General features: G+C 46.0%; 1 protein-coding gene and 1 long non-coding RNA gene across 2 annotated transcripts in view; one reads left to right on the forward strand and one right to left on the reverse strand.

The window, feature by feature from the left end:
- Positions 1-19,575, forward strand: part of ANGPT4 (angiopoietin 4) — a 73,308-nt gene extending 53,733 nt beyond the window's left edge. Inside the window, exons 5-9 of the mRNA XM_069073866.1 lie at positions 3,752-3,867; positions 4,516-4,617; positions 8,131-8,297; positions 14,408-14,538; positions 15,893-19,575. Coding sequence (XP_068929967.1) covers positions 3,752-3,867; positions 4,516-4,617; positions 8,131-8,297; positions 14,408-14,538; positions 15,893-16,053 — 677 coding nt within the window. The 3' untranslated portion in view covers positions 16,054-19,575. The remainder of the gene's footprint in view (positions 1-3,751; positions 3,868-4,515; positions 4,618-8,130; positions 8,298-14,407; positions 14,539-15,892) is intronic.
- LOC138150533 (uncharacterized) overlaps positions 1-24,884 on the reverse strand; it is a 122,972-nt gene that overhangs the window by 89,472 nt on the left and 8,616 nt on the right. The gene's annotated exons all lie outside the window — the stretch shown is intronic.

Below are 24,884 nucleotides of genomic sequence, written 5' to 3' on the forward strand. Positions count from 1 at the left end.
AAAATGCTTTGTAAAACACTAAAGAAATGGGAGCTATGATTCTTCCTACCTCCCCTTTCCACACCACCCTAAGGACCAGCTGCCAGCAAAGCTGTCCTAATGCACAGTTCCCCCTTGGCTAGGCACCAAATGCCTCTGCCCCCAGGCCCCATCTCTCATTTTAAGAATCCTCTGGGCTCAGCTTCGTTGCTGCTGCCTCCATGAAGCCTTCCCTGATCCCCTGGCTGAAAGGGATCTCTTTCTCCCCCACTTTTCCTGGAGCAGTTTATCTGGATTTCACTCTGGGCCCATCACCCTCTAGTACGGTTACCGATGCACATGTGGTATATGCTCCCACTCTCTCCCTCCAAGAAAGCAAGTCGTTTTTACCTTTGTGACCCCAGTCCCAATACAGAATGGGGGCTTTGTAAATGCTCATTGAACTGACTGGGAAGTGATGTGGCCCAGTGGAAGGGCCTCAGGATTTGGAGTCAGAGGTCCTGGGTTCAAATCCCTGATCCACCGCTTGTCCTGTTCACTTCCCTCCTTGGGACTCCCTCAGTTACCTCATCTGAAAAATCAGGAGGTTGGTCTAGATAACATCTAGAGTCTCTTCTAAGAGGCAGCACTGTGGATAGTGGGCTGGGCCTAGAGTGAGGAAGACCTGAGCTCAAATCCAGCCTTAGATACTAGCCATGTGACCCTGGGCAAGTCACTTCACCCTGTTTACCTCAGTTCCTTCATCTGTAAAATAAGCTGGAGAAGGAAACCACTCCAATACCTTTGCCAAGAAAACCCCAAATGGGGTCATGAGAAGACAAGACTGAAACAACTGAAAAACAACAAGAGTCCCTTCTGGCCCTAAATCTGACTCTAATAAGAGGAAATATAAGAAAGAGAGATAGATAATAGAGGCAGCCAAAAGTCTGAGTGCAATGTTAAATTAGTGAAGCTTAAAACTGCACCAAGACTTTGAGACATCCTGTATCTGAAACAAACAACAAGAAGAAGTATTGATGAAGCTAGGCAAGCCTTTGTTGGCTTGGATGATCTCTATGGGGCCTACTAGTTATGACAGTCTACTATAGGTGACATTCCCTTGGATTAGCTTAGAGACGACCTAGCTCTGCCCCACTGTACAGAAGAAAAGCCTGAGGTCCTGAGTGGTCCATGGCCCCACAGGCATCGAGCATCAGAGACTTAGGACACCCCAGACTGAGATCTGTGACCCTGTCATTTCGCATCTGTGGGTCCTTGGCTACTTTGTCAAAAAATACTGCTCTGTGAGTTCCCTGACACTCTCAGACCCTTCCCCCTTTCCCGCTCCTCCGGGGGAGCAGTCCAAAGTCAGAAACCCCAGCTCCTGGGCTCACTGGCCAGACTACCTGTCAGCCGTTGTTCATCGCCCCATCCGTCTTGGGATCCCGCCAAGCCTCGGAGCAGCCAGAGCTGGGTAGTCTCACAGCCAAACCACCTCTGAGATTACAGTAAACAAAGAGTTTGGGGGCAGAAGTTGTTAACATTTCCTGCTTGTCTGTTTTTAAATGCTGTGTCATTTACCCAGTGGGGGTCCCCAGGAGCCAGATCCACTGTACTGTTTCTCAATCACTGCATGGAAAATAGTTCAGTACGATATGGGGTCCTCTGGGACAGACAGAGACACCACGGGTCCTTTGCTGCTTTTCCGGCCCACCCTCCCCGTCCTGAGGACCATACCAGCTGGGGTAGGCCATGGAACAGGAGCCGCCAGTGATGGCCAAGAGGGGAAGGAAGGACAGAGCTAGGACTTAACAAGCACCTAGTGTGTGTCAAGCACTGTGCCAGGAGCTTTGTAATTATCTCATTTGATCCTCACAGCAGCCCTGGGAGGTTGGTGCTACTATTATCCCCATTTTACAGGTGAGGAAACTGAGGCAAACAAAGATCAAATAACAAAAAGTTACATGACTTAGTCTGCACGAGATAAGGAGGCAGAAAGGCAACTTGGGAAAAACAATAGCTTTGGATTCAAAGGACTTGGGTTCAAATCCAACCTTGGATATTTACTACCTATAACATCATCATCATCATCATCATCATTCTACCTGTGTATTATACTACTGGGCAAGCCACTAACCTCCATTGGCCTCAGTTTCCTCATCTGTAAAACAGGAGGGATGGACCCTCTGGTCTCTGAGGTCTCTTCCAGCTCTTGATCCATAAACATATAATCCTGAGACAGAAAAGCATTCAATCCTAAAAGGAATGAGATGCTAACCACTACTTGCAGGCACAAGGCAGGCAAATGAGATCTTTGAGAAGACCCTGTCTCTCCCATCCTAGGTAAATAGCTCTTCTAAAGCAGAGTCTGGTAATGTTAAGACCAACTCAACAGGACATCACAGAGCCTTAGACCATAGAACACGCGAACTGGAAAGTACTTGGATCTGAAACTAGCCCTTCTAGTGTCTAGATGAAGGACCAAAAACCACAGCCCACGGAAGCTGGGGATGCTGGGGGCAGGATAATAATAATAACGAGCATTTACATAGCAATTTAAGGCTTACCTGGGACTTTATATATGTTCTCAAGACCTCTTGCTAGCTCCCACCTCCTCCCTGGCACATTGCCCCTTGTAAGTGAGCCTTGGTATGGGCCTATGATGGCTGGAGCTCATCAGGGCTATGGCCTCAGAGGACAAGAGGGAAAGAAGAGGGAAAGGACTGGCAGCATCGGATATTTTTCTCCTCTTCACTAATTGCTATTGAAGTGCTTTCTAAATTTCAGCACCCTAGGGAAAAGCTCCATTGTCCTCACTCTAGTTACACCTCAGCATAAAACAGAAAAAATGTCAGATCTTTAAGAGACCTCAGAAGATGGAACATTAGAACTAGAAGTGACTTTAGAATACAGAATAGTAGAGCTGGAAGGAACCTTAGAGACCATGGAGTTCCGAGTCTTCAGTTTGCAGAGGCATGGACTGAAGCTCAGAGAAGGACAGAGACTGACCCAAGCTCACACAGCAAGTTAGTAGTAGGGCCACAATTTCTGCCTCCCACACGTAGGCTCTTTCACTGAACCAGTGTGATGTGATGGAGGGGGAAGAATCAGACACAAAATTTGGAATCAGAGGGCCTGGGTTCAAATGCTGGTTCAGCTCTTTATTGCCTGTGTGACCCTGGACAAGTTACTTCTCTCTGAACCTCAGTTTTTTTCCTCTGAAAAGTGTGTGTATCAGGGAGGGGTAGACTAGATGACCTCTGAAGTCCCTTCCAGCCCTTAATCTATCATCCTGGGACCCATCCCTCAGAGGTGCCATTTGGATCTTAGAGAGTTAAAGCAGAAGAAACAACATGGTGGGAGAGAACCCTCTCCTATGGGAGCCTATGGGTGTGTATCCATAGGACAGAATGGAAGGTTGGAAGTAGTTCGAGTTTGTGGAGACTATCTGAAGTTTTGGTGATCCCCCAAGCCAGGGTGGGGGACAAGCATTAGCCTGGGACCCTGTTCTAGCCCTGAATCACCACTAATTTGCTGTAACCTGGGACAATTCATCTTCCCTTTTCTGAAGCCTCAGTTCTCCTATCTATAAAATGGGGGTGCTGATCCTCACCCTGTCACCCTCACCTAACTGTTGTGAGAATCAAAGGAGATGTGTTTGTAAACTATGGAGGATGGTGCAGGTGTAGGAGAGGGCCCTCCCTGCCCAGGAGTGACCAGCCCAGGCTGACCTGATCCTTTGTTCTTTCCCCAGTTTTCACCACCTTCCCTTCTTTGTCTTTGTACACTCCAGCTCTGTTACAGAAGGATGAGCAATCCTTCCAGGACTGTTGGGAAATCCGCCTCTCCGGGGTCAATGTCAGTGGCGTCTACACTATCCACGTGGCCAACTGGACGGAGCCCAAGAAGGTTGGGAGGTGGGGAAGGGGGGGAGCCTCCTTGGCTTTCTACCCAGGGCCATCAAGCAAGGATATCATTCACCAAACTCTAAGAGCCCTAATCCACTCCCCCCCATTTTATAGCCTAAGAAATTGAGGCCCAGTCACAGAATCAGGGAGTGGCAAAGCTGAGACTGGAACTCAAATTTCCTGACTCCTGAACAAAGGCTCTGCTTCTAACACCACACTGCCCTGTGGTCCCCCTGCCCTCACTATCCTGAATCCCTGTAGATCCTGGAGCCTACAGCTCCCAGAGACAGCCAGGAAAGCCTTTCTTTGCTAGATCCTTGGGGATCTCCTGCTACCAGAGGAGCAGGAATATTAGGAGAGAAGTTGGGGCTGTTGGAACATAGATTTTACATTAGAGAGAGAAGTGTAGAGGTGGGAGGGAGGGCAACAAGGGGGAGCCTCTTTATAACTTCTTGTCTTGAGCCCTGACCCAAGCATCTCCAAGGACAGAGAATTTTGTAGGAGGATTGACCACATCTGCTGGGGGGGGGGGGGGAATAGAATTTCCTGTGGTGGGAGATGATGCATAGAAGAGACAGTCATTCCTTTATCCTTTCTTTCATTCACCTGTTCATTCAAATGTGACCCCAGAAAGTTTCTTTCCCACCAGGTATACTGTGACATGGAGACCAATGGTGGGGGGTGGACCCTCATTCAGCGCCGAGTGAATGGCAGTGTAAACTTCCAAAGGAACTGGAAAGATTACAAACAGGTAATGTCTACGTAGATACCCAGGGCTATTGGCTTCAAGGGGCAGGGAGCTCCCTGTGGGCTGGGAAGCAGCATGTTGCTGTCTGTCATCTATCTGTTGTCTGTCTGTCTGTCATCTCTCTGTGTCTGTGTCTGTTGTTTATCTGTTGTCTATCTGTCGTCTCTCTGTCTGTCTTCTGTCTGTGTCTGTCTTCTATCCTTCTGTTGTCTGTCTGTGTCTGTCATCTCTCTGTGTCTGTGTCTGTCTGTCTGCCTCCCTCCCTCCCTCTCCAGACCATGGATTCTCTCTTCTATGTTAGCATCACTCTTTAACAACTTCAGGGACCTCATAGGGTCTCCTTCCAAGTGGACCAGAGCGCAACTTTGGTATACTGCCTAGCCTAGAGCCCACTGTCCATCAGGTTCCTAATGAGCAAGGACAAAAAGGCCCTTTTTATGTATGATTTAGTGGAAAGGGAGAGAGAAAGTGTGGCATGAAACACTGGTTTCAAACTCAAATGGAAAAGGGGTCATTAAAACATATATAAGGACTCTTCCTATCACATATTAACTTAGAAAACCACATATTAACATTATCTATGGTCTATTGTATTTTTCATTTATTTCATTAGATTATTTCCCAATTATATTTTCATCTGGTTCAGGTAACAGGATGGTAATGTACATTGGTGGAAGGGAGTTTCCTCCCAGGAAGTACTATACACCAATAAAATCCTAGATCGAAAAATAAAGGGGGATGGGGTGAGAGTAGAAAGAATAATGATCTTAGAATCAGGACTCTTATCCTGGCTCCAACATACATTAAGTATGTGACCCTGAGCAAGTCACCTCCTTTTTCTGAATCTGTTTCCTCCTTTGTATAAATGAACAGGTATTTATTGAGCACCTACTGTATGCCAAGTTCTTTATTAGGCACTGAGATACAAAAACAAAAATGAAATAAAGCCTGACCTTGGGCTTAGATTCTATTGGGAAAGACAACATACACACACACACACACACACACACACACACACACATACTCATTTTGGCCATACATACATACACACACACACATATACGGCCAAAATGAATACATAGTAATTTTGTTTGTGGGCAGCCAGGTGGTGCAGTCGATAGAATGCTGGGTCTAAAGTCAAGAAGAACTCATCTTCCTGAGTTCAAATCTGGCATTAAATATGTACCAGCTCTATGAACCTGGGCAAGTCACTTAAGCCTATTTACCTCAGTGTCCTCATCTATAAAATAAGCTGAAAAAGGAAATGGCAAACCACTCTAGTACCTTTTTGAAGAAAACCCTCAATGGGGCCACTAAGAGTCAGAGACAGCTGAAATGACTAAACAACCACAATTTCGTTGGGGGGGGGGTGGCATTCCAAATCAAGCTGAAGGGATCAGGAAAGTTTCATGGAGAAGGGAATAGTTGAGCAGGGATTAGGGATTCTACAAGGTAGAGGTAAGGAGGGAGGGCATTCTGGGGAGGTGACCCCCGAGCAAAGGCATGGAGATGAGCAATGAAATACTTTGTGTGAAGAATATGGAGGACAGCTTGACTGGACCGAAGAACTCATGATGTATACCTAGACGGGAAAGGGAGATTAGTGCCAAGTTGGGAAGGGCTTTAAATGTCAGACATGGGAATTGGAATTTGATCCTAAAGTTAACAGGGACCTCTTGTGACTTTTTGAGCAGGGGAATGATGCAGTCAGATATGGACCTCAGGGACACCATGCTGGCAGCAATATAGAGACTAGACAGGAGGGAAGAAGCTTGAGTCATGGAGACCAATTCAGAGGCTATTGCAATTGTCCAAGTGAGAGGTGATGGGGCCTGAAGGAGGGTGGGGCCATGTGAGCAGAGAGAAGCTGGATAAGAGAAATGCCCACAAAACATTCCAGGACTGGAGCTCTGGGGAGAGACTAAGTGCTGCAAATATGATCTGGAAGTCATTTGCATTGAGATGATAATTAAACCCATAAGAACTGAGGATGTTACCAAGACAGAGTGTAGAGAGAGAAGAGGGAAGGCAAGAAATATGCATTTAGTTAGTGCGGACTATGTGCTAAGCACTTTCCAAATTTCTCATTTGATCCTCACTATAATCCTGTGAGTTAGGTACTATTAATTTTCTCATTTTACAGATGAGGAAACTGAGGCAGACAGAAGTTAAATGACTTACCAATGGTCACACAGGTAATAAGTGTCTGAGGGTGGATTTGAACTCTGGTCTTCCTGATTCCAGGCTCAGGGCTCTATCTACGATGTCACTTAACTGCCTATTTGATCCTGCTCAATGATGTCAAATACTGCAGAGGTCAAGAGAGATAAGAATCAACAGCAACAACAAAAAAGCCCATTGCATTTGGCCATGTAAAGATCACTGGCAGATTTGGAAAGAACACTTTCAGCTAAGTCATGAGGTCAAAGGACAGATTGCAATAATTGGGAAGTGAGTGAAAAGAGAGAAAATGCAGGTGGCGTGGACAGCTTTTTTCCAGGCGGCTGGCTGTGAAAAGGAACAGATTGGAGGGGTAGCTTGAGTGAGGATGTAGGATCACTGAGGGGGTTGAAAGAGAGAGAAAGAGACAGAGATAGAGATAGAGATGCAGAAGGAAACACACACAGAGACAGAGAAATGGAAGGAGTGAACTAGCATTTATTAAGCAATACCTGGCCTCAGAGAGAGTATGTTCTAGTGGGAGAATACAATATTTTAAAAATAGATAATAGAAAGCTGTGGCCCCAGGCAGTGGCATGGGGGGATAGTGGGCAGAAGGAATGAGAGCCAGAAATTGAGTCCTACTATCCAGGGGGATGAAAATAGTCAGAATATTAAGTTAAAATGAAGCTGGGAGACCACAAGAAATGGTATGAATGGAGGAGACCTGAGAGATTCTCTGAAATGGGCCTCAAGCCTCGCAAAGAATGCATTTTATCAGCCTTGAAGAACTAAAGCAAAAGTTCCTAATGTGGGGCCTGTGAATTTGCTTTAAAATTTTTTTGATGACTATATTTCACCATAATTGATTGTCTTTGTCTTGCTATGTATTTTATTTCTGGCATTTAAAAACATGACTTTGAGAAGGGGTCTACAGGATTTACTAGTCTGCCAGAGGGGTCTATGTCACCCAAAAAGGTTAGGAGCCTCTGAGCCAGAGGAATGTGAATTAATATTATCATAATTATCCACCAGTGAGAGAGGAGGTTTATGGGGGGAGACAGAGGCTGATGCTGACTGGCCCTCGGAGGGTCTGTACTTGGTGTACAGACCTGTACAGGCCTTCCTGAGAGCAGGCCCAGTGAGAGGGAAAGGCGGGGGGGGTGTGGCCCTGAAAGAGAAGGGAAGTCAAAGGAGATAATAAGAATGGGGAGAAACAGCTGAGAAGGACTGATTGGACAAATTTGCTTGTGCTGGCTCAGCCTCCAGCTGCCCATCTCTGGCTCTGCCACAGCCCTGCCCTGTCTGGAGCTCACCTCACCCCATCTGTTCCCCTTTCCCTTCTTCCCCTCACAGGGCTTTGGCGATGCTGCCGGGGAGTACTGGCTGGGCAATGAGGCGCTACACCAGCTCACCAGTCAGGCATCCTATGCCCTGCGGGTGGAGCTGCTGGACTGGGAAGGGAACCAGGCTTACGCCCAGTATGAGCGAATCCAGCTGGGGAGTGAGCAGCAGTTCTACAGGTGGGCATCAAAGGGGAACCAGGGCTTGGGAAGGGGCTGCTGATCTATCTGGGAGCTCCCTATAGTCCCAGCCCAGGCCACTAGGCTCTAGATGGTTGGGCTGGCCTGGTCAGAGATGATGGACAGGGGGTCAGGCCCTGGGTGGGACCAACCACCACCATATGTCCCCCATTCAGATTCACGTCACTAGAAGCCCAAGAGAGTGGGGACCCCTCCTCTGGATGCAGCAATTCCAAGGCTCTGTGCCCAGTGAGGTCATGTAGAGGAGAAGGCCTGTTAGCACCCAGCTCCCTCCTGCCCACAAGAGAGGGGACAGGAAAGGAATGACTAACAATAAGGGAGCTTAAAAAGACCCTGGAACTCATTAAGTTCAGCCTCCTCATTTGACAGAGAAAACTGAAGTCCAGAGAAGGGATGTAACCAAGTGGTCCAGGGTCACACAACAAGGTTAGTAGCAGAGTCAGGATTAGGACCCAGATCTCTAGGACCTTTCAACCAAGCAGAGAATGCTGGTTCTAAGTTTTGGCAAACAGGGGCCCTAGCAAAATCAAGCAGAAGAGCTGGATTTCAAGGGGAAGAAACTGGCCCCAAGACTGATCTTTTTTTGTTTTTAAAGGTTTTTAAAACTTTGGAAGGTTTTTATTTTGGGGGAGGGGGAGGGCTATTGGGGTTAAATGACTTGCCGAAAGTCACACAGCTGATAAGTGTGTCAAGCATCTGAGGCCGGATTTGAACTCAGGTTCTCCTAACTCCAGGGCTGGTACTCTATTCACTGTGCCACCTAGCCACACCCCCCAAGACTGATCTTGTCTTGATCAGTTCAGCAAACTTCAATTATTTCTTAAGCACTTACCTTGAAGAGTTGCTCAAGGTAAATAGAAGTTAAGTGCTCAGGGTCACATAGCTAGTAAGTGTTGGAGGTAGGATTTGAAGCAAGGTCTCCTTGACTCTAGGCCCACCATACTATCTACTCTACCATGCTGCTGCTCTGCAAATTAGGCCCTTGGTGCTATTTGGAGGAAGAGTTTTTTAAGCCTCACATGACTAGGAATGAGAATTATTGTTATAGTTTATCACTCAACAAGCATTTATTAAGTCCCTACTGTGTACCAGGCATAGATAGTACTGGATGCTGAGGATACAAAGATAAAATCCAAACAGTCCCTGCCCCTAGAGGGCTTCTTTAACCATTTCCCACTACCCACTCTCCTCCATTACCTATCCCCAGATAAAATCATATCTGGTTCTCAGATTTTCCTAGAGAATTTGTCTGAATCTAATAATGAGGGTGACAACATGCACCTACATAGATAAATACAAAATGCACAAGAGGGCCAGGGTTTCCTGGGAAAGAAGGCACTGACAACCAGGAGAAAGAGGAAAAGTCCCCTGAAGAGGGTGACATGAGCTGAATCTTGAAGGAAACCAGGAATTTCAAGACACAAACTAGGCATTCTAGGTCTTGGAGATGTCACAAAGGTATGGGGATGGGAGAAGAAGAGTAACAGGTGAAGAATGGCAAGAAGGCCGATACGACCAGACTGTAGAGTGCATGGAGAGGAAGTAGTGTGTCACGAGGCTGCAAAAGCAGGATGGGGTCATTTTAAATCCTGACCAGAGGAATTTATATTTGATCCCAGGTAATAGGGAGCTACAGTTTATTGAGTAGCAAGGTCAGCATTGTGATTTAAGGAAATTGCTTTGTCAACTTTGTGGAGGATGGGTTGGAGAAAGGAGACGCTTGAGCCTGGGACACCAATTAAGAGGATATTTCAAATGACCCAGGTGAAAGCGGATGATGACCTTATGAGTGGAGAGGAGAAAAATACAGTGGGGAAGCAAAAATAAGATTTGGAAATTTATTGGATACGTGGGGTAGGTGAGTGAGAATGAGGGGTAGAGGATGACACCAAACCTCAGTGACTGGAGAGATGGTGGTTCCCTTGATAATAATAAGGTAATTCAAAAGAGAAATGTATAGGGGTTGGGGGGGAGAAGATAATGAATTGGTTTTGGATGAGTTGAGTTTGACCATCCAATCCAGTTTGACATGTTCTGTGGGCAGCTGGTGATGTGAGGCTGGAACTCAATATAGAGAGTTGGGTCCAGGAGCATGCTACAGCCAGCTCATACCTGCTTACGAGAGCCAGTTGTTAAATTTTCAGTGGGAGCACTTATACACCATAAATCAAGGCTTTATTTATTGTTTTGTTGATTGTCTAGACTTTAAAAAGTAATGGTTAAAGAATGTTAATATTGCAGATTAAACTTAGGTGCATCCTGGATACATTCAGAATTGGTTTCTAAACATTTATTAACACCCCCCTGGTTGGACTGGAACCCCAAACTGGGGAACTATCTGCATAGAGATGATAGTTAGTTCTTATTATAATGGTAGGGTAGATACCACCTGAACACAAATAGTAACACAAGATAGAATGCAATAGGGACAGAGGAAAAATCCAGACAAACGCTCTAGAAAAATATGAACACAAGCTCAAATTTTCAGTGGGGGCAGGGAGTAGGGTGGAGGCGGGGGGAAGATGGTCAAGGAGGGCTTCATGGAGGAAATAGAAAGGAGGACCTCCAAAGCAGGGGAGACCGGCTACCTGCAAGAGAAGAGTTGAGATATGAATGAAGTGTCAGGATACCTGGTAGTTCAGGCCTACTGTAACCTAGGGCTGTTTGTGGATCATTCTGTTAAGCTCTTACTCTTTACCAGGCACTATATGAGATAAGGTTAGGATAATAGGCTTAAACCAGATTGCAGAGGGCCTTCAGTGACAGACAGAGGAATTTTTGTTTTTTTCTATAGACAAGAGGGAACCGAAAAGTTTTGTGAGCAGGGGAGAGGTACGGTGGGGAGTGACATGGTTAGAATTGAGTGTACAGTGAGCAAGGCCCAGAAAAGCTTAAACTCCTGGCTCACCTTATAATGGGGGAGACCCAGGAGGAACCTTGGGGATGAGGGGGGAGAGTAGAGGAAGAAGCATAGCCTGAGCCTCCCATACCCTGCCAGGGAGCCTGACCACCTCACTGTGAACAAGGCACTCCCCTTTGTGCTTCCTCTGCCACTGTGACAATGACCCAGCACAGAGACCAAAGTCCAGTCTCTGAGAGCTCAAAGGGAGGAAGGAATAGACTGAGATGGTCTGAGAAGGCTTCCTAGTGTCCTCCCTTGAAAAACAGATGGATTATAGAGAGGTAGAAAGGAACAAGGAGGGCCCTTCAGGTCAGGGGAACAATATGAACCAAAGAAGGATCCCAGCCTGTTCCCAGATTACTGCAGCCTGGCAGCAGTGGAGAATCTGTATGAAGAATAAATGACTGGCCCAATGAGTTACATTGCTAAGGACCATATCTTATCATCATAAGGCAAAGACTCTGACTGTACATGATTTCATCCATTCCTCAGTAAGCATTACGTTTCTCAATACTCCTCAATTCCTAATCCTCAATAAGCTTACCATGTGTCAGGCCTGTCCTAAGAGCTAGGACATTTATTAATTAACAAAATTAATTATTAATTAACAAAAAGAGGCAAAAATATGGTCACTGCCCTTAAGGAACTCACGTTCTAATGGGGGAGACAACATGTCAGTAACTCTGTACATACTAGATATCTCCAGAGTCAATGGAAAGTGCTTTCAGAAGAAAAGGCATCTGGGAAAAAGGAGTGGAAATGGGAGGGAAGTACCCTGCCAAGCTCTACTGCAGAATGTGAGCTTTGGGCTGATGTGTCCGGATACATTCACACATTGTAGGAAGCTGCCCAATGAGTAGCCAAAGGTATGGAGAAATCAGGTGAAGACAGTGAAATTTTTGTGTTCATTAGGCAGTGGAAGCTTCCTATAATGGAAGGGGAATCAGGAAAGATGATTTGGGGGCATATGGTAGAGGTCCCTTGAACATCAGTTCAGACTTTGTCCTACAGGCAATGGGGAGCTATAAGGTGGTTTGTAGCTGGGATTTAATTTCTCCCCTTGTACTCACTTGTCACTCTAGATACCTCTCACTCCCCTGCCCCCAATCCCCAGCCAGGAGAGAAGGCCAGAAGCTCTTAAGGAGAGCCTAAGGACTCTTGGGTAAGGCTGTCTAGGCCTCAGTGGACCAGGGGGACATAACAGTTTGGTTGCTTCCCAGCAATGTAGAAAAGTCAGAAGCCTAGCTCCCTAGTGGTCCCCAAGGTTACTACTTTTCTGGGAGCCCTCCTCAACCTCCTCCCACAGCTGAGACAGACCAGCTAGCTCTGGACTGGGACAGATATATACACACATGAGCTGAGTCAACCTGCCTGGGGGAGGGCAGGGTTTGCAATGCAAGAAACACATACTTGTTGATTATTACAGCCATGTATTTGGATAAACACTGAAGCCAGAGGGACACATACAAACATGGACAAAGGCATTTATGCTTGCACATACACAAAGACACACACAGAGACACAAATATACAAAGTCCCACTGACACATGCAAACAGACATAGCCAAACACAGGCAGTCATAGAGACAAAACACACCCCCACTCCCACAAACCCACATAAATACTCACAGACACACGTTTGTAAGTATAAACATACACACCAAAATATGCATCAATCCTCACACATAAACACAGATAAAATATACATATAGAAAAATATAAACACACATGCAACCACACACATACCCCTAAATATAAACACACAGAGAGACAAACATTAATGAAAAAAGGTGACTCACCAAATGTCATATATGTGTACATACATATGTGGTTGTGTATATATACCTATATATACTCATGTATTTTACATGTGTATATGCATACACACAAGACATATTCATAGAAAGGACTAATGGTTTGAAACCCAAACCTATTGCAAGCAAGCCTCCTGGAAATCAATTCAGTTTGTCTGAAAACAGAGAAGTGAAAGGGCCACCCCTCCCTGGGCCTGCTATGTGATGGAGACTGTGCCTGAAAGACATTGTGGAATGGGGAAAGAATTTTAGACTTAGCATCAGGAGAGAGCTGCTTCTGAGACCTACTAGCTTTGTGACCACGGGCAAGTCACCTAATTCTTCTGAGCCTCAGTGTCCTCATATGTAAAATGGGGATTGTAATATCTGTAGTGACTTACAGTGCCTCAGAGGATCAAGGAAGGTGATGTATATACAGGATGTCCCAAAATTTTTAGTGCAGTTTTAAGCTATTAAAAATTTAAACTGCACTAAAGACTTTTGGGATACCTTTTCTTTAAAAGACTAGATAAATGCCAGTAGGGAGGTGAGAGTAGGGGTGGAGAGAAAGAGAGAATAAGGTCCTAAGAGATGGATCTCATTCTGAGGGATCTCATCATACCTAGCTGAAGAGATTACTAGCATCCCTTTCTGCTCAGGTCCCAGTGAGGATTACAGACAGAGTGCTGGAGGAATACAAGGGAAGGAGAGTTTACTGGGAGTTGGCATAGTCAAGGAAGGCTGCCTAGAGAAAATCATCTGGGCCTTGAAGAGTTACAGAATTTTGAGAGGCTGATGGGAAAGGGACTTTCTGTGAGGCAGGGAGATGGAGGACAGTCCACATAGTGAGGTAAGAAGTTTTAACCATGGGGCGGCTAGGTGGAGTGGTGAATAGAGAACCAGCCCTGGAATCAGGAGGACCTGAGTTTAAATCTGGCCTCAGACACTTAACACACACACACACAAAAAAAACCCTAGCCATGTGACCGTGGGCAAGTCACTTAACCCCAACTGCCCTACCTTCCCCCCTCAAAAAAGCAAAAAAAAAAAAATTTAACCACTCTGTACTATCATACACCTGACTTCCAGGGCACAGTCTCATAAGTAACCCATGGTCTTCCTCCTGTATCAGCCCATCCAGCCCATCTTCCTAGAGACAGGCTCTTTGTGCCTCTCAAGACTCTGTCCCTTAATAAACTCAACCCCATCTAAGTGGATGGGAGCTTGTTGGAGGGCCTCCCCACCCTTGTCCCTCCTGGGAATGCAATGTTTTTACAGGCTGAGTCTACTCTGGCCTAGCTCTCATTCCTTACTTTTTCTCTTCATCTTTCCTTCTATTCTCCTTTCTCCCCTTCCCTTCTCACTTGTCCCTTATGGGGACACTGGGATCTCCAGGTTGACGCTGAAGGAGTACAGTGGCACAGCCGGTCACCAGAGTGGCTTGGTCCTCCAGGGCACCAACTTTAGCACCCGAGATTCTGACAATGACAACTGTCTTTGCAAGTGTGCCCAGATGCTTTCTGGAGGTGAGGACCAGGACTGAGTGGGGAGAGATGGAGAGAAAGGGAAAGGGAAAGAATCAAATAAGGGAGGCAGACCTAAGGCCCCTCTTCTACTAACCCTCTGACCAACACCAGCAATCATTCAACAAACATTTATGTACCTACCTACTCCTTAAAGAGCCCAGTGTTCAGCAAAGAATGTACTTAGCTAACCACAGCTCACACCTGTAAGCACTTTACACTTACACATCTTGTGATCAACCCAAGTGCTTCCTATAGGGCGAGGTGAAGGCTAAAAGCACAAATATAAATACCCATATACTAACATTAATTACATAACTAAGTCATAACTTCTCCCAATGGCTGGCACCATCAGCAGGTGGCTGGACCTTGGTATAACACATCCACATGGACAAGTCCTCAAAGAGCCTCCAGGTCTCCCCAGGGCAAAACTGTCACCGTTCTAGGGCTTGGGAAGATGCTACCCCATTGGCAATATTCTGGCTCCTTCCTCTTGAGCTCCTTACAAAGTGGGAAGGAAACATTGTCTTTCATGTACTTTTCCAGTACAAATCAAATTCCTTCACTTTCCACATCTCTAAAATGAGAGGCTTGATTATACCTCAGGTCCCTTATAACTTTTCCATTCTCTGCTATGTATGTGTGCTAAGGTCCCTCCTGACTGCTATTTTTAAGGTTCCTTCTAGCTCTAAGATTCTATATTCTATCATTCTATGTCCTGAGGCCCCTTCCAGGCTGATTCCAAAATGTGGTTATGTATGCACTGAAGAAGAGAGATGTATACCTATATCATATCCTGGTCCTCTTTCTTGTGCTGAATACAGTGGAAAAGAAGGGGACAAAGTAGCTAGGCCCAGGTTTCCACTTTTCCCTGTCACTCGGTGATTGAGCTGTCAAAAACCATAGGTCACATTTCTATAGCACTTTACAGTTAAAAGTTCTCTTCCTCACAATAGCCTAGAGATAATTAGTGCAAATATTATTTCCCCATTTTGTCAATAGACAAACTGAAATTCAGCAGAGGAAAGTGATTTGCTGGAAGTTATGCCAATTTAAATAGTAGAATCTGAACTTGCCCCTAGGTATGCTGACCCTCAATCTAGGGCTCTTGCTAGTACATTAGCCAAACAATTGATGACAACCAATTAAAACCAGATACTAGTCCTCTGACAGCTCAGCTAGCCAGTAATATTAGTATTAAAAGAGAGGACCTGGTCTACTTTCTCTACATTTATAGGTATCTCATAATTATTTATAGGACCCAGGGGCAGGAGGAGTGGGGGAGAGCCTCTATAAAACTTCCATTATTCCCTGGGAGGCATTTGAGTCAGATTAGAAGAGTGTTCTCTCTTTCCAGGATGGTGGTTTGATGCCTGTGGGCTCTCCAACCTCAATGGCATCTATTATCCAGCTAGGCATAATGTCCGAAAACTCAATGGGATCCGATGGCACTACTTCCAGGGCCCCAGCTACTCACTTCGGGCCACACGCATGATGGTGAGGCCCACAGACTTCTAGAGCTATGACAGCCCAGGCCTGGAAGTCCATCAGTGGCGATCAAGGGGACAGAGACACTCCCCCACCCTGAGGAGAACTGCCTAAAGCTCAACACACCAGAAGGGTGACTGTCTGAGATGCTTGAAGGTCTGTCTGGAGGAGGAGCTGGACCTCAACAGACTGCTGAATTCCACAAATTCATTTGTACTCCCTAAAACAAGACCAGCTCTAGAGAGCACCAAGATGCTGCAGTCAGGGTTGGACCAGCCTCGTCAAGATGGCCAGACTATCTCCGAGAGGCCACTCGGGCACTGGCTCCAGGGCTCGGATTCCTGTGGTTCCCTCACCCTGGAAAGGTCCCACAGAACAGCTTCCTCTTGGTTCCTTGGACACAAATCCCATTTGGGGAAGGGAGGCTTCCTCTCCTTATGTTGATCCTGACTTAATTCTACTTCTGTTTTGACCTCTCTCTCCCACTGTCTCCACCCTCCCCTGGCCTTAACCATCCTCTCTGAATCCAGCCCATTATCCTTTCTTTCCTCAGTCTGGATGGCCCCTCCTTGTCCTCAGTGCTGCCATCCAGGATCCTTATTACATGGCCAGATGAGCTGGCTCCATCCCCCTTCCCTACCACCACCACCACCCACACACATTTTAATTAGATCCAGAGAATCATCTTCATTCAAAAAGATCAAACTTCCAAGTTCTTGGTTTCTACTGGCTCCCTGACTAGGAGTCTTAGGAGTGTACGCTGGTCTACTGAGTGTAAGAGAAACTGAGGGCAGAAAAAGGAATGCCCTTTGGCTCTCTGCCTTTGAGATGATTGGAAACCTCTACTTAGCCTAAGCTTCTCAATTGGTTCTCTCCATCTCAGAAACAGACCCCATTGAGGAAGATGTTGGGGTTGGCCTTAATGAAGTGACTCCTTCTCAGAAATACTCATCAACCCCATCTGGTCTTGAGGGCATCTGTCTCCCCAGGAGTAGACAGGAGAGCCTGATGTGGCCAGGAGGGTTAGGGTAGAAAGAGACTGGTGACCCCAGAGAGGTGAATCTGTGAATGGAGTCAAACCTGGAGAAGGAGTCATGCAGAGAATTTGAAAGGGGAGGAAAGGGTGGTATGGGAAGCTGTAACAGCTGGATCCCTAGTCCCAAGGATTCTTGCCATGTTCTGTCAGTGGGTCCAGAGGTAGAAACAAGAGGGCCACCTAGGTACCCAGCACAGCCTGCTTCAAGACCCAGCTGCTTGTTGGGCAACTGCTAGTCATCTCAGGCCAGGCCAGCTTTCTCTTGGATCAGGCATCCACCCATCCTCTGGACAACAGAAATATGCAAGAGATACAGCTGGTCTGGAGTACCACCCTCAGCCATGCGGTCCTCCTCCATCTATAGTGATTCCCCTCTTTATTTCCCCAATACCTTGTGCTCTCCTTATATTCTCTATTTCCTGGAAAGGAGGTGAGATGTCACTAATCTTTCTCTGAAACTACCCAGCCTTGTGTTCCCTCTCTTAAGGGAAGTTATGTCTTTAATGTGGCCATTATTGAGGGGGAGGGGATGGCAAAAGGAAGAGAGGTAGGAATGGAAGGCTCTGTCCCCAGTAGAGGGATATCCCATCTTTAGCAAACAGATAGGGAAGGTCCAAAGGTGTAGGAAGCCTCCTATTCTGTCTCGAGGTAAAGGCAGATCCATGCTCCTGCTGTGGGGAGCACAGAAGAAGAGTAAACCCCATCCCACCCTCCAAGTACTCACAATCTAGTTGGAGATAGCAGCTCTATAAGAAGCCAGAGAAAAAAACAAGGCACATATATCACAGTGCTAAGGAAAGATCACTAGCTCAAAGGTAATCTGCAAAAAGGAAAGGATCTAAGGTCCCTTCTGGTTCCAAATCCATGAGCCTTTGGTTTGGATGATAGTCTATGAGACTCATGTTTTTATTAGAGCTAGTGAGGTCCAGACAGGACAGTAGGTATTTTAAGAAGGAGAGATCAGTTGGGTTTGGAATAATCAGGAAAGGTTTCTGAGGGAGGGGGCACAGCATAGGTTGGGAGAGACTAGAATTGTGTGCAGAAGGAAAAATAGGACTTAAGTGAGTAGAGAGGGGGAGGGGAGGGCAAGAGAAAACAGAAGTTGGAACAGTGTTTTGTCCTTTATTCAGAGATGGTTTAATACATTGGATGCCACAGAATCCCAAAAAACATTGAGTCAAATCTTGGTTGCTCACTAGTGAGGCAGCATGGTATTTTGGGACTGGGGCCTGGGTATGAATCTCTTTTACTCCTTACCAACTGCTAGACCTTGAACAAAGAATAACCTCCCTGGGTCCAAGTTTCCTCGCTTGTAAAGAAGGTTGAATTAGATGAACTCTCTCAAGTCCCTCCCAGGTCAAAATCTATAATCATAAAATTTTAATGGAGATAAAAATATAAAATCCTACACTTGGGTTCAAAAAATAAACTTCACAAGTATAAGATGGGGAAGGCATGGTAAAATACCTGCCATTTTGAAAAAGAGCTGACAGTGTTAGTGAATTACAAGCAAGGGTGTGCTGGTAAACATTTAACAATTGACTCTCCAAAAAATGTATGGCATTCACACTTTTAAGTTTAATTTGCATCATTAACATTTTTCCAGCACTTTTAAAAATCTAGACAACAAAACAATAAATCGAGCCTTGATTTGTAGCATTTGCTGATTCCCAAGGTGTAAATGCTCACACTAGAAATTTAACAGTTGGGTTCTTGAGAGCTGCTATGAGTTAGCTCTGGCATATCCCTGAAAAAAAATACCAGTCAATAGTCAGGGTAGCCAAAGACCTAACATTATCTTAGCCTCTCTTAAGAGAAAAATAGTGTCTACACCAGAGAGGGGATAAATAATTCCCCTGTACTCGGTCCCAGTCTGATTGCATCTAAAATATCACACTAATTCTGGGTGTTACATTCTAGGAGAGACATTGATTAGATGGAGAGCCTGCAAGGGAGGGTCTGAAGGTGAAGGACTTTGGCATTGTACCATAGAAGGAATGAATGAAGAAACTGAAGATGTTTAAACCCTGGAGAAGAAAATACTTAGGAGATATGAGGAACAGATTAGATTTATTCCACTTGACCTTAGAGGCTAGAACTAGGATCAATGGATAGAAGTTGCAGAGAAGCAGGTTTTAGGCTTGATAGTAAGGAAGAACTTTCTAACGATTCCAGCTTTCCAATGGGCTGCTTTGGTAAGTCATAGACTTCTCCCCTCATCAGAGGTCTTCAGCCAGAGATTATATAACTACTTGATAGATATTTTGTTGTGGAAATTCTCACTCAGGTTTGGCTTTGCGTTAGATGGCTGAGGTCCCTTCCAGAACTTCTGCTCTTGGGATTCCATAACAAAGTTCTTTCCAAGGTCCATCATTGGCTATGTTCTATGGTCCTTCCCAGCTCAGACATTCTAGGAGTCAGACTACTGTCCTAGGCCTGAGAAAGTGATGGGTGGAATGAGGGTAGGGGAAAATGATCAGAGCCCCTTACCTTAAAAAATAAAACAGGTTTGGTCTCCGTGGTGACTGTTTGTGAACTGGATCAGCCAATTCTCAACCCAGAGCAGATTAGTAATCTAGGCCTGCCTTGGGGTAGGGGAGTGGAGTGGAGTGGGGCAAAGAAGGAAAGGCTGTAGTGTTAAAGGCAGAACTTCCTATCTGGGAGAGGGATTTTTGGTGTCCATGGTGAAAAATATTTGTGGGTTGGGTCCAATACTTTCGATTTCTGGGAAAAAGAGTTTAATGGTTGGGGCTGGGAAAGATAACAGAATGAGAACCACCTTCCTCCTCCTCCCCTCAAAGGGCCTAAACTGTGGCTGCAGCTTGTGTAGTGGAAGAAGCCAGGGGATAGAAGGACCAAGATGTGGGTTGAAGCCAAAGTTCTGCCACTAACTGGTTTTAAGACTGAGAACAAGGCCTTTCTCTTCTGGATCCCTGTTGCCTTCTCTGTTGAACGAGAAGGTTGGGTTTCAGGCCTCTGGTGTGTTCCTAAGAGCTGCCTATCAGATAGAGGGTTGACTCAAAGCCAGGAAGATCTGAATTCAAATCTCTATCTCACCTATGGCAAAGTTTCTTAACTTCTCTGTGTTCTAGGGAATTCTAAACCCAGTTACAGAGAAACTACCATCCTACATTAGCAAAGAAAATGTTCTCTATAGCAAGAAAAATCTCAAATCTACTCCATTTTTTTTTATATCATCACTTCCCAATGACCACTTTTCCACCCATAACAAAAGGGTATAATTAAGTAAAACAAACAACACTTTGGCCATATTTGACACAAAATGCCTCTTCCATTCCTCTAGTTGGTTCACAGCCTCTCTGCTAAGAGGAGGGAACTTGTGGGCCCTCCCCTTCAAAGAAAGGTAAGGAGCTCTAGGTAATGGAGCTGCCTGGGGCTGGGGCTCCTTATGCATTTAGTGGAGCTGCAGGGGGCCATTTCTCTGAAGGGAGGGCAGGAGACCATGCCCACAGGCTCCTCATTCCTTCCTCTGAATGGCAGAGAACAGCCAGGCTTGTCTGAGTTACTGAACATCCCCAGTCAGGCAGGGGGATGGGGACAGAAGGAGGGCTCCTTCCTCTCAAGAATCCATCCTGGGCACCAAGCCCCACCACCGCCCAATGGAACAGATGCCCCTGATAGTAAGTTCAGTTGGAGTTTGTGCTGGCTGGGTGGAAGGTCCCCCAGGGCACAGCTCTATCTCCCCATGCCAGGCCCTTTGTACTAAAAAGATGACGCTTGAACAATGGAATTTAAAGCAGTATGAAGGGCCTGTGGGTAGAAATGTTGGTCGATAAGTGGGCTTGTCCAGGTTCTCTCATATTACATGGTAGAAGCAGCCAGCTACTAGCATCGGTATATGCATTCACAGACCACTGGGGACTGGGTCAGGCCATAGAACATGGAACAGAGACCATCAGATGGAAGGGGCCTTAGAACACAGAACACAGACTTTTAGAGCTAGAGGGCATCTTAAAACATGAAATGTTAAAGCTAGAAGAGAATGACTAGTCCAATCACCTCATTTTATAGATGAGGAAAGCCACATGCAGACCAACCTGAGCCCAGACCTTGAAGTCTGGCCCCAGGTTCTGTCCTTGCCACACAGGGAACCTGCTATCTGCTTTTGAGTCAGAGCCAGACCTGCCCTACTGGAGCCTTCTCTCCCTGAGTTCCAGCCTCCCTCCAGCCTTCCAACCCTGCCCTTCCAGAGCAGCAAGGAGAGAAGTGAGCCTGTTCCCTCATAACTTTCCTTCCTTCCCTTCCCCCTTTCCTCCAAGGCAGGCCAAGGAAAAGTGCTTGCTTTATTTTTATATCGACAGATATTTATTTTTGTATTTCAGATTTTATAAGCAGGGCATGAGGGACACTGGGGGAGGGGGGAGCGATGGCTAGGGAGAGGGGCCATGATGGGGGTTTAGGGACTGGGGCCCAGCCTGGGAGGAAAGGCTTGGCCTAACTCAACAGAAAAACTCCCTAGGGGAGAAACAAAAGCTTAGACCCCAGGCTGCCTCCCCTGCCCAGTTCGTGTTTAGCAAAAAGAAGCAGCAGAAACCAAGGGACCAAATTTTCCTTGGAAGATCACAAGGCCCCCTCCTGGTTTGTCTCTCAAAATCTGGAAGAGACCTTAAAGATCTTCTAGCTCAGGGGTCCTTGACCTTTTTATGTCCGGGACTCCTTTGGAAATCTGGGGAAGGCTATGGATTCCATCTCAGAGTAATGTTTTTTCAATGCATAAAATGAAATACTTAGGATTACAAAGAAAACCAAAGGTTAGTGAAAATAAAGTTGTAATTTTTTTCCCATCCAAGTTCACAGACCCCCCAAAAATTTATCCACATACTCCTGGTTAAGACCCCTGATCTATAGATCAGACCTACAGATCAGACAGGGAAACTGAGGCCAAGAGAACGAATTGCTTTGCACAAGGTCACACCAGAAGGAAGCCTCCAGATCAGGATCTGAACATTGCTCTTCTGACTCTGAATCCAGTTGTCTTTCCATTGTAATAGGCTGTTTAACTCTGTCTCCTTCCCTCTTTTCTCCTCCCTTCTCTGCCTCTCTTCTTCCCCTCCTTCGACCCAGTAGTTGGGCTGCTTTCTGCTCTCCTTCCTCAGACTCCCTCTGGGTTCCCCCTCCTCTACTACTTACCTTCTCCAGCAATAGAAGGTACAGACATAATCAACTAGTAGGACCTGAATCAGCCTCAACAAATTGGTGTCCAGCCCCAGGCCAGATCCTTTCTAAGTCACTCAAGGCATAGTGCAGCCAAGAGACCTACACTGGGAGTCAAAAGACCTAGGTTCAATCAATCAATCAACAAGCATTTATTAAGCACCTAATATATGCCAGAGTGCTAGAGATGCTGAGAAAAATAAAATAACCTCCTACCCTCAGTGAACTAGGATTCTATTGGGAGAGAAAAAATATGCATATGTAAGTATACACAAAATATACACTTTTGGACCAGATCAGTGATTTCACTGCTCTAGGAATGTGCTAATGAGGAAACTTCCTTTTCCAGCACAGAGAAGCTCCTTGTCTCAGAGACACAATGGTCAGATAATCTGCTTAGGGCCATTCATACAGTAGTTTTGGATGAGGGACTCAAACCCAGGTCTTCCAGACCCAAAGGGTCACTCTCTCTCCACCACACCAAACTGCCTCTCACCCAAAACATATAGAAAGTAAATATAATGTATTAGGGAGGGGAGTTGGAAGCCACTGGAAGGCTCAGGAAGATCCCGAGTAGGAGATGGGATCTGAGCTGAGCTTTGGCAGAAGCTAGATTCCAGAAGGCCTAAGCAAGGGGGCAGGAGGTGCATGCCAGTTATGGGGAACAGCTAAGGCAAAGGCCCAGAGAGAGAAGAACTGTCACATGTAAGGAGAGTCAAAGGTCAGTTTGAATGAACTAGGGTACCTCAAGAGGAGGAATGTATAATAATCCTGTAAAGGAGGGTTTAAGCGCAGGTTAGATCACTGACTTTGAGTGAGTATTGTAAAGGTGAACAAACAGGTCTGACTAGATTACCTCCCAGGTCCTTTCCAGCTCTGGCATTCTATATTCTAGGGTCCAAGTCCCCTTCTAGCTCTGTTATTTTCTGTTCTAAGATCCTTTTCAGCTCTAACATTTTGTTTTAATCTCCCTTCCATTCTAACATTCTATGTCCTGAGAGCCCTTCTAGAGTTATTATTCTGAGATGCTGGGCTCTGGGAAACATCTCTGGAAGCCTAAGAAAGAGCCAGGACAGCACAAACAGCATCATACTTTGGCTATGGCATGTGAGATTTTCACCACAGGCTGGGTCTCATGAAAAGAGGGAGAGGAGAGATCCTCCTACAGTGAGGAGCAGGAAGGTCCTGCTCCAAGATCTGGAATCTGGGATCTCTAAGGGTGTCCTCCTCACCTGCACCATGTCTCCCAACCCAAGTTCTTGGCAAGGGAAAGGGTAATTTTAGAAGAGAGAAAACTGGCCCTATTGAGGTATGTTAGGACATGAGGCTGGAAAGGGAAACATCCTATGGTGAGTTTCATTTATTAAGGTTTATCCCTTGGCAGGGCAACCAACTGTTCCCACTCCAGGCTGGAATTCCCATCTCCTAAGAACCCCCGTGGCTCCTGCTGGGACAAGACAGGTCACTTCCTGCTCCCTGAGAAGGGAGTGCCGAGACACATTATCCGGTCTCTTTGATCTAGATGTGATATTGCCATTTCATGCAAAAGAAAGGGGAAATGTGAGGCCCATGAAGGCCAGAGCACTTAAGGTTTGTCAGATTGTGCCCTGGAAATGACGGACCCCTGCCATTCACCCTCATCTACACCATCACTGGAGGGCATTTCCCTGGGCACTTCCCCAAAGTAAGTCCCTGGTATATGCCATACACAGTATAAACTTGCTGCTTTCTGAAGAATTATCTCCAGGATGGCTAAAGCAGGCCTTTGGCCTTTGGCTCTGAGAAAGCCACCTGTGCCAATGAGCAGAAGCTCAATGCCCATACTTTACCAGGGCACAGATGGAAAAGCCACGTCTACCCTTTCCCTTTTCTGCTGCCTGCCTACCAGGAAATGGGGCCTTTGAGTGCACAACTGGGAGAAAGCTTAAGATCAACTCCTAAGCTTCTGGGCAACTAAAATAATAAGAATGATAGCGGCTAATTTCTGTGCTGCTGTATTTCATTGATCCCTCTAATATCCTATGAGGCTGAGATTATTCCCATTTTGTAGGTGGTAAAACTGGAGTTGAAAGTAGGAGACATGATTTTCCCAAGGCCATGCAATCACTCAGTAGTGCATCCAGGTCAAGAGTCCAGTTCTAGACTCCTAGTACAGGGCAATTTGGGACATATCTCATAATAACTCACATTTCTGTAAGGCTTTCAAGTTCTCAAGGCACTCCTCTCCCTGTAATTCTTAAACTGGGGTTCAAAGATCAGAAGGGAGCTGCCCAAGGTCATACAGCTAGCTAGTAACCAACTGAGCCAGTACTTGAATCTGGCTCCCCTGGCCTCTAGACAAGAGCTCCTTCTGCTACAACAGACCCCAGAACTCGACACCTACTAGGATAGAAAAATGTACGAGACCCAGGTCCACCCCTCAGGGAACTCCTGATCCCCTAGAGCAGACAGGATTCACATACACAAAGATCCGAATGCCAGGCCAGGTGAAGGGTACAGGCAGTCATGTGGTGGAAAGAAACTCTTTCAAGAAGTTGTGAGACCTAGATTCAAATCCCAGCCTTGCCACTAATTCACAGTATGAACTTGAGTGTTACTTTTCCCCCTATCTAGGCTTCAGGATCTGCATCTATAAAGTAAAGGGGTTGGA

Source organism: Petaurus breviceps, unplaced genomic scaffold (genome assembly GCF_028583685.1).
Source record: "Petaurus breviceps papuanus isolate PSGF00001 unplaced genomic scaffold, PetGlider_PUasm1.0 90879, whole genome shotgun sequence".
Lineage (NCBI taxonomy): Eukaryota > Metazoa > Chordata > Mammalia > Diprotodontia > Petauridae > Petaurus > Petaurus breviceps.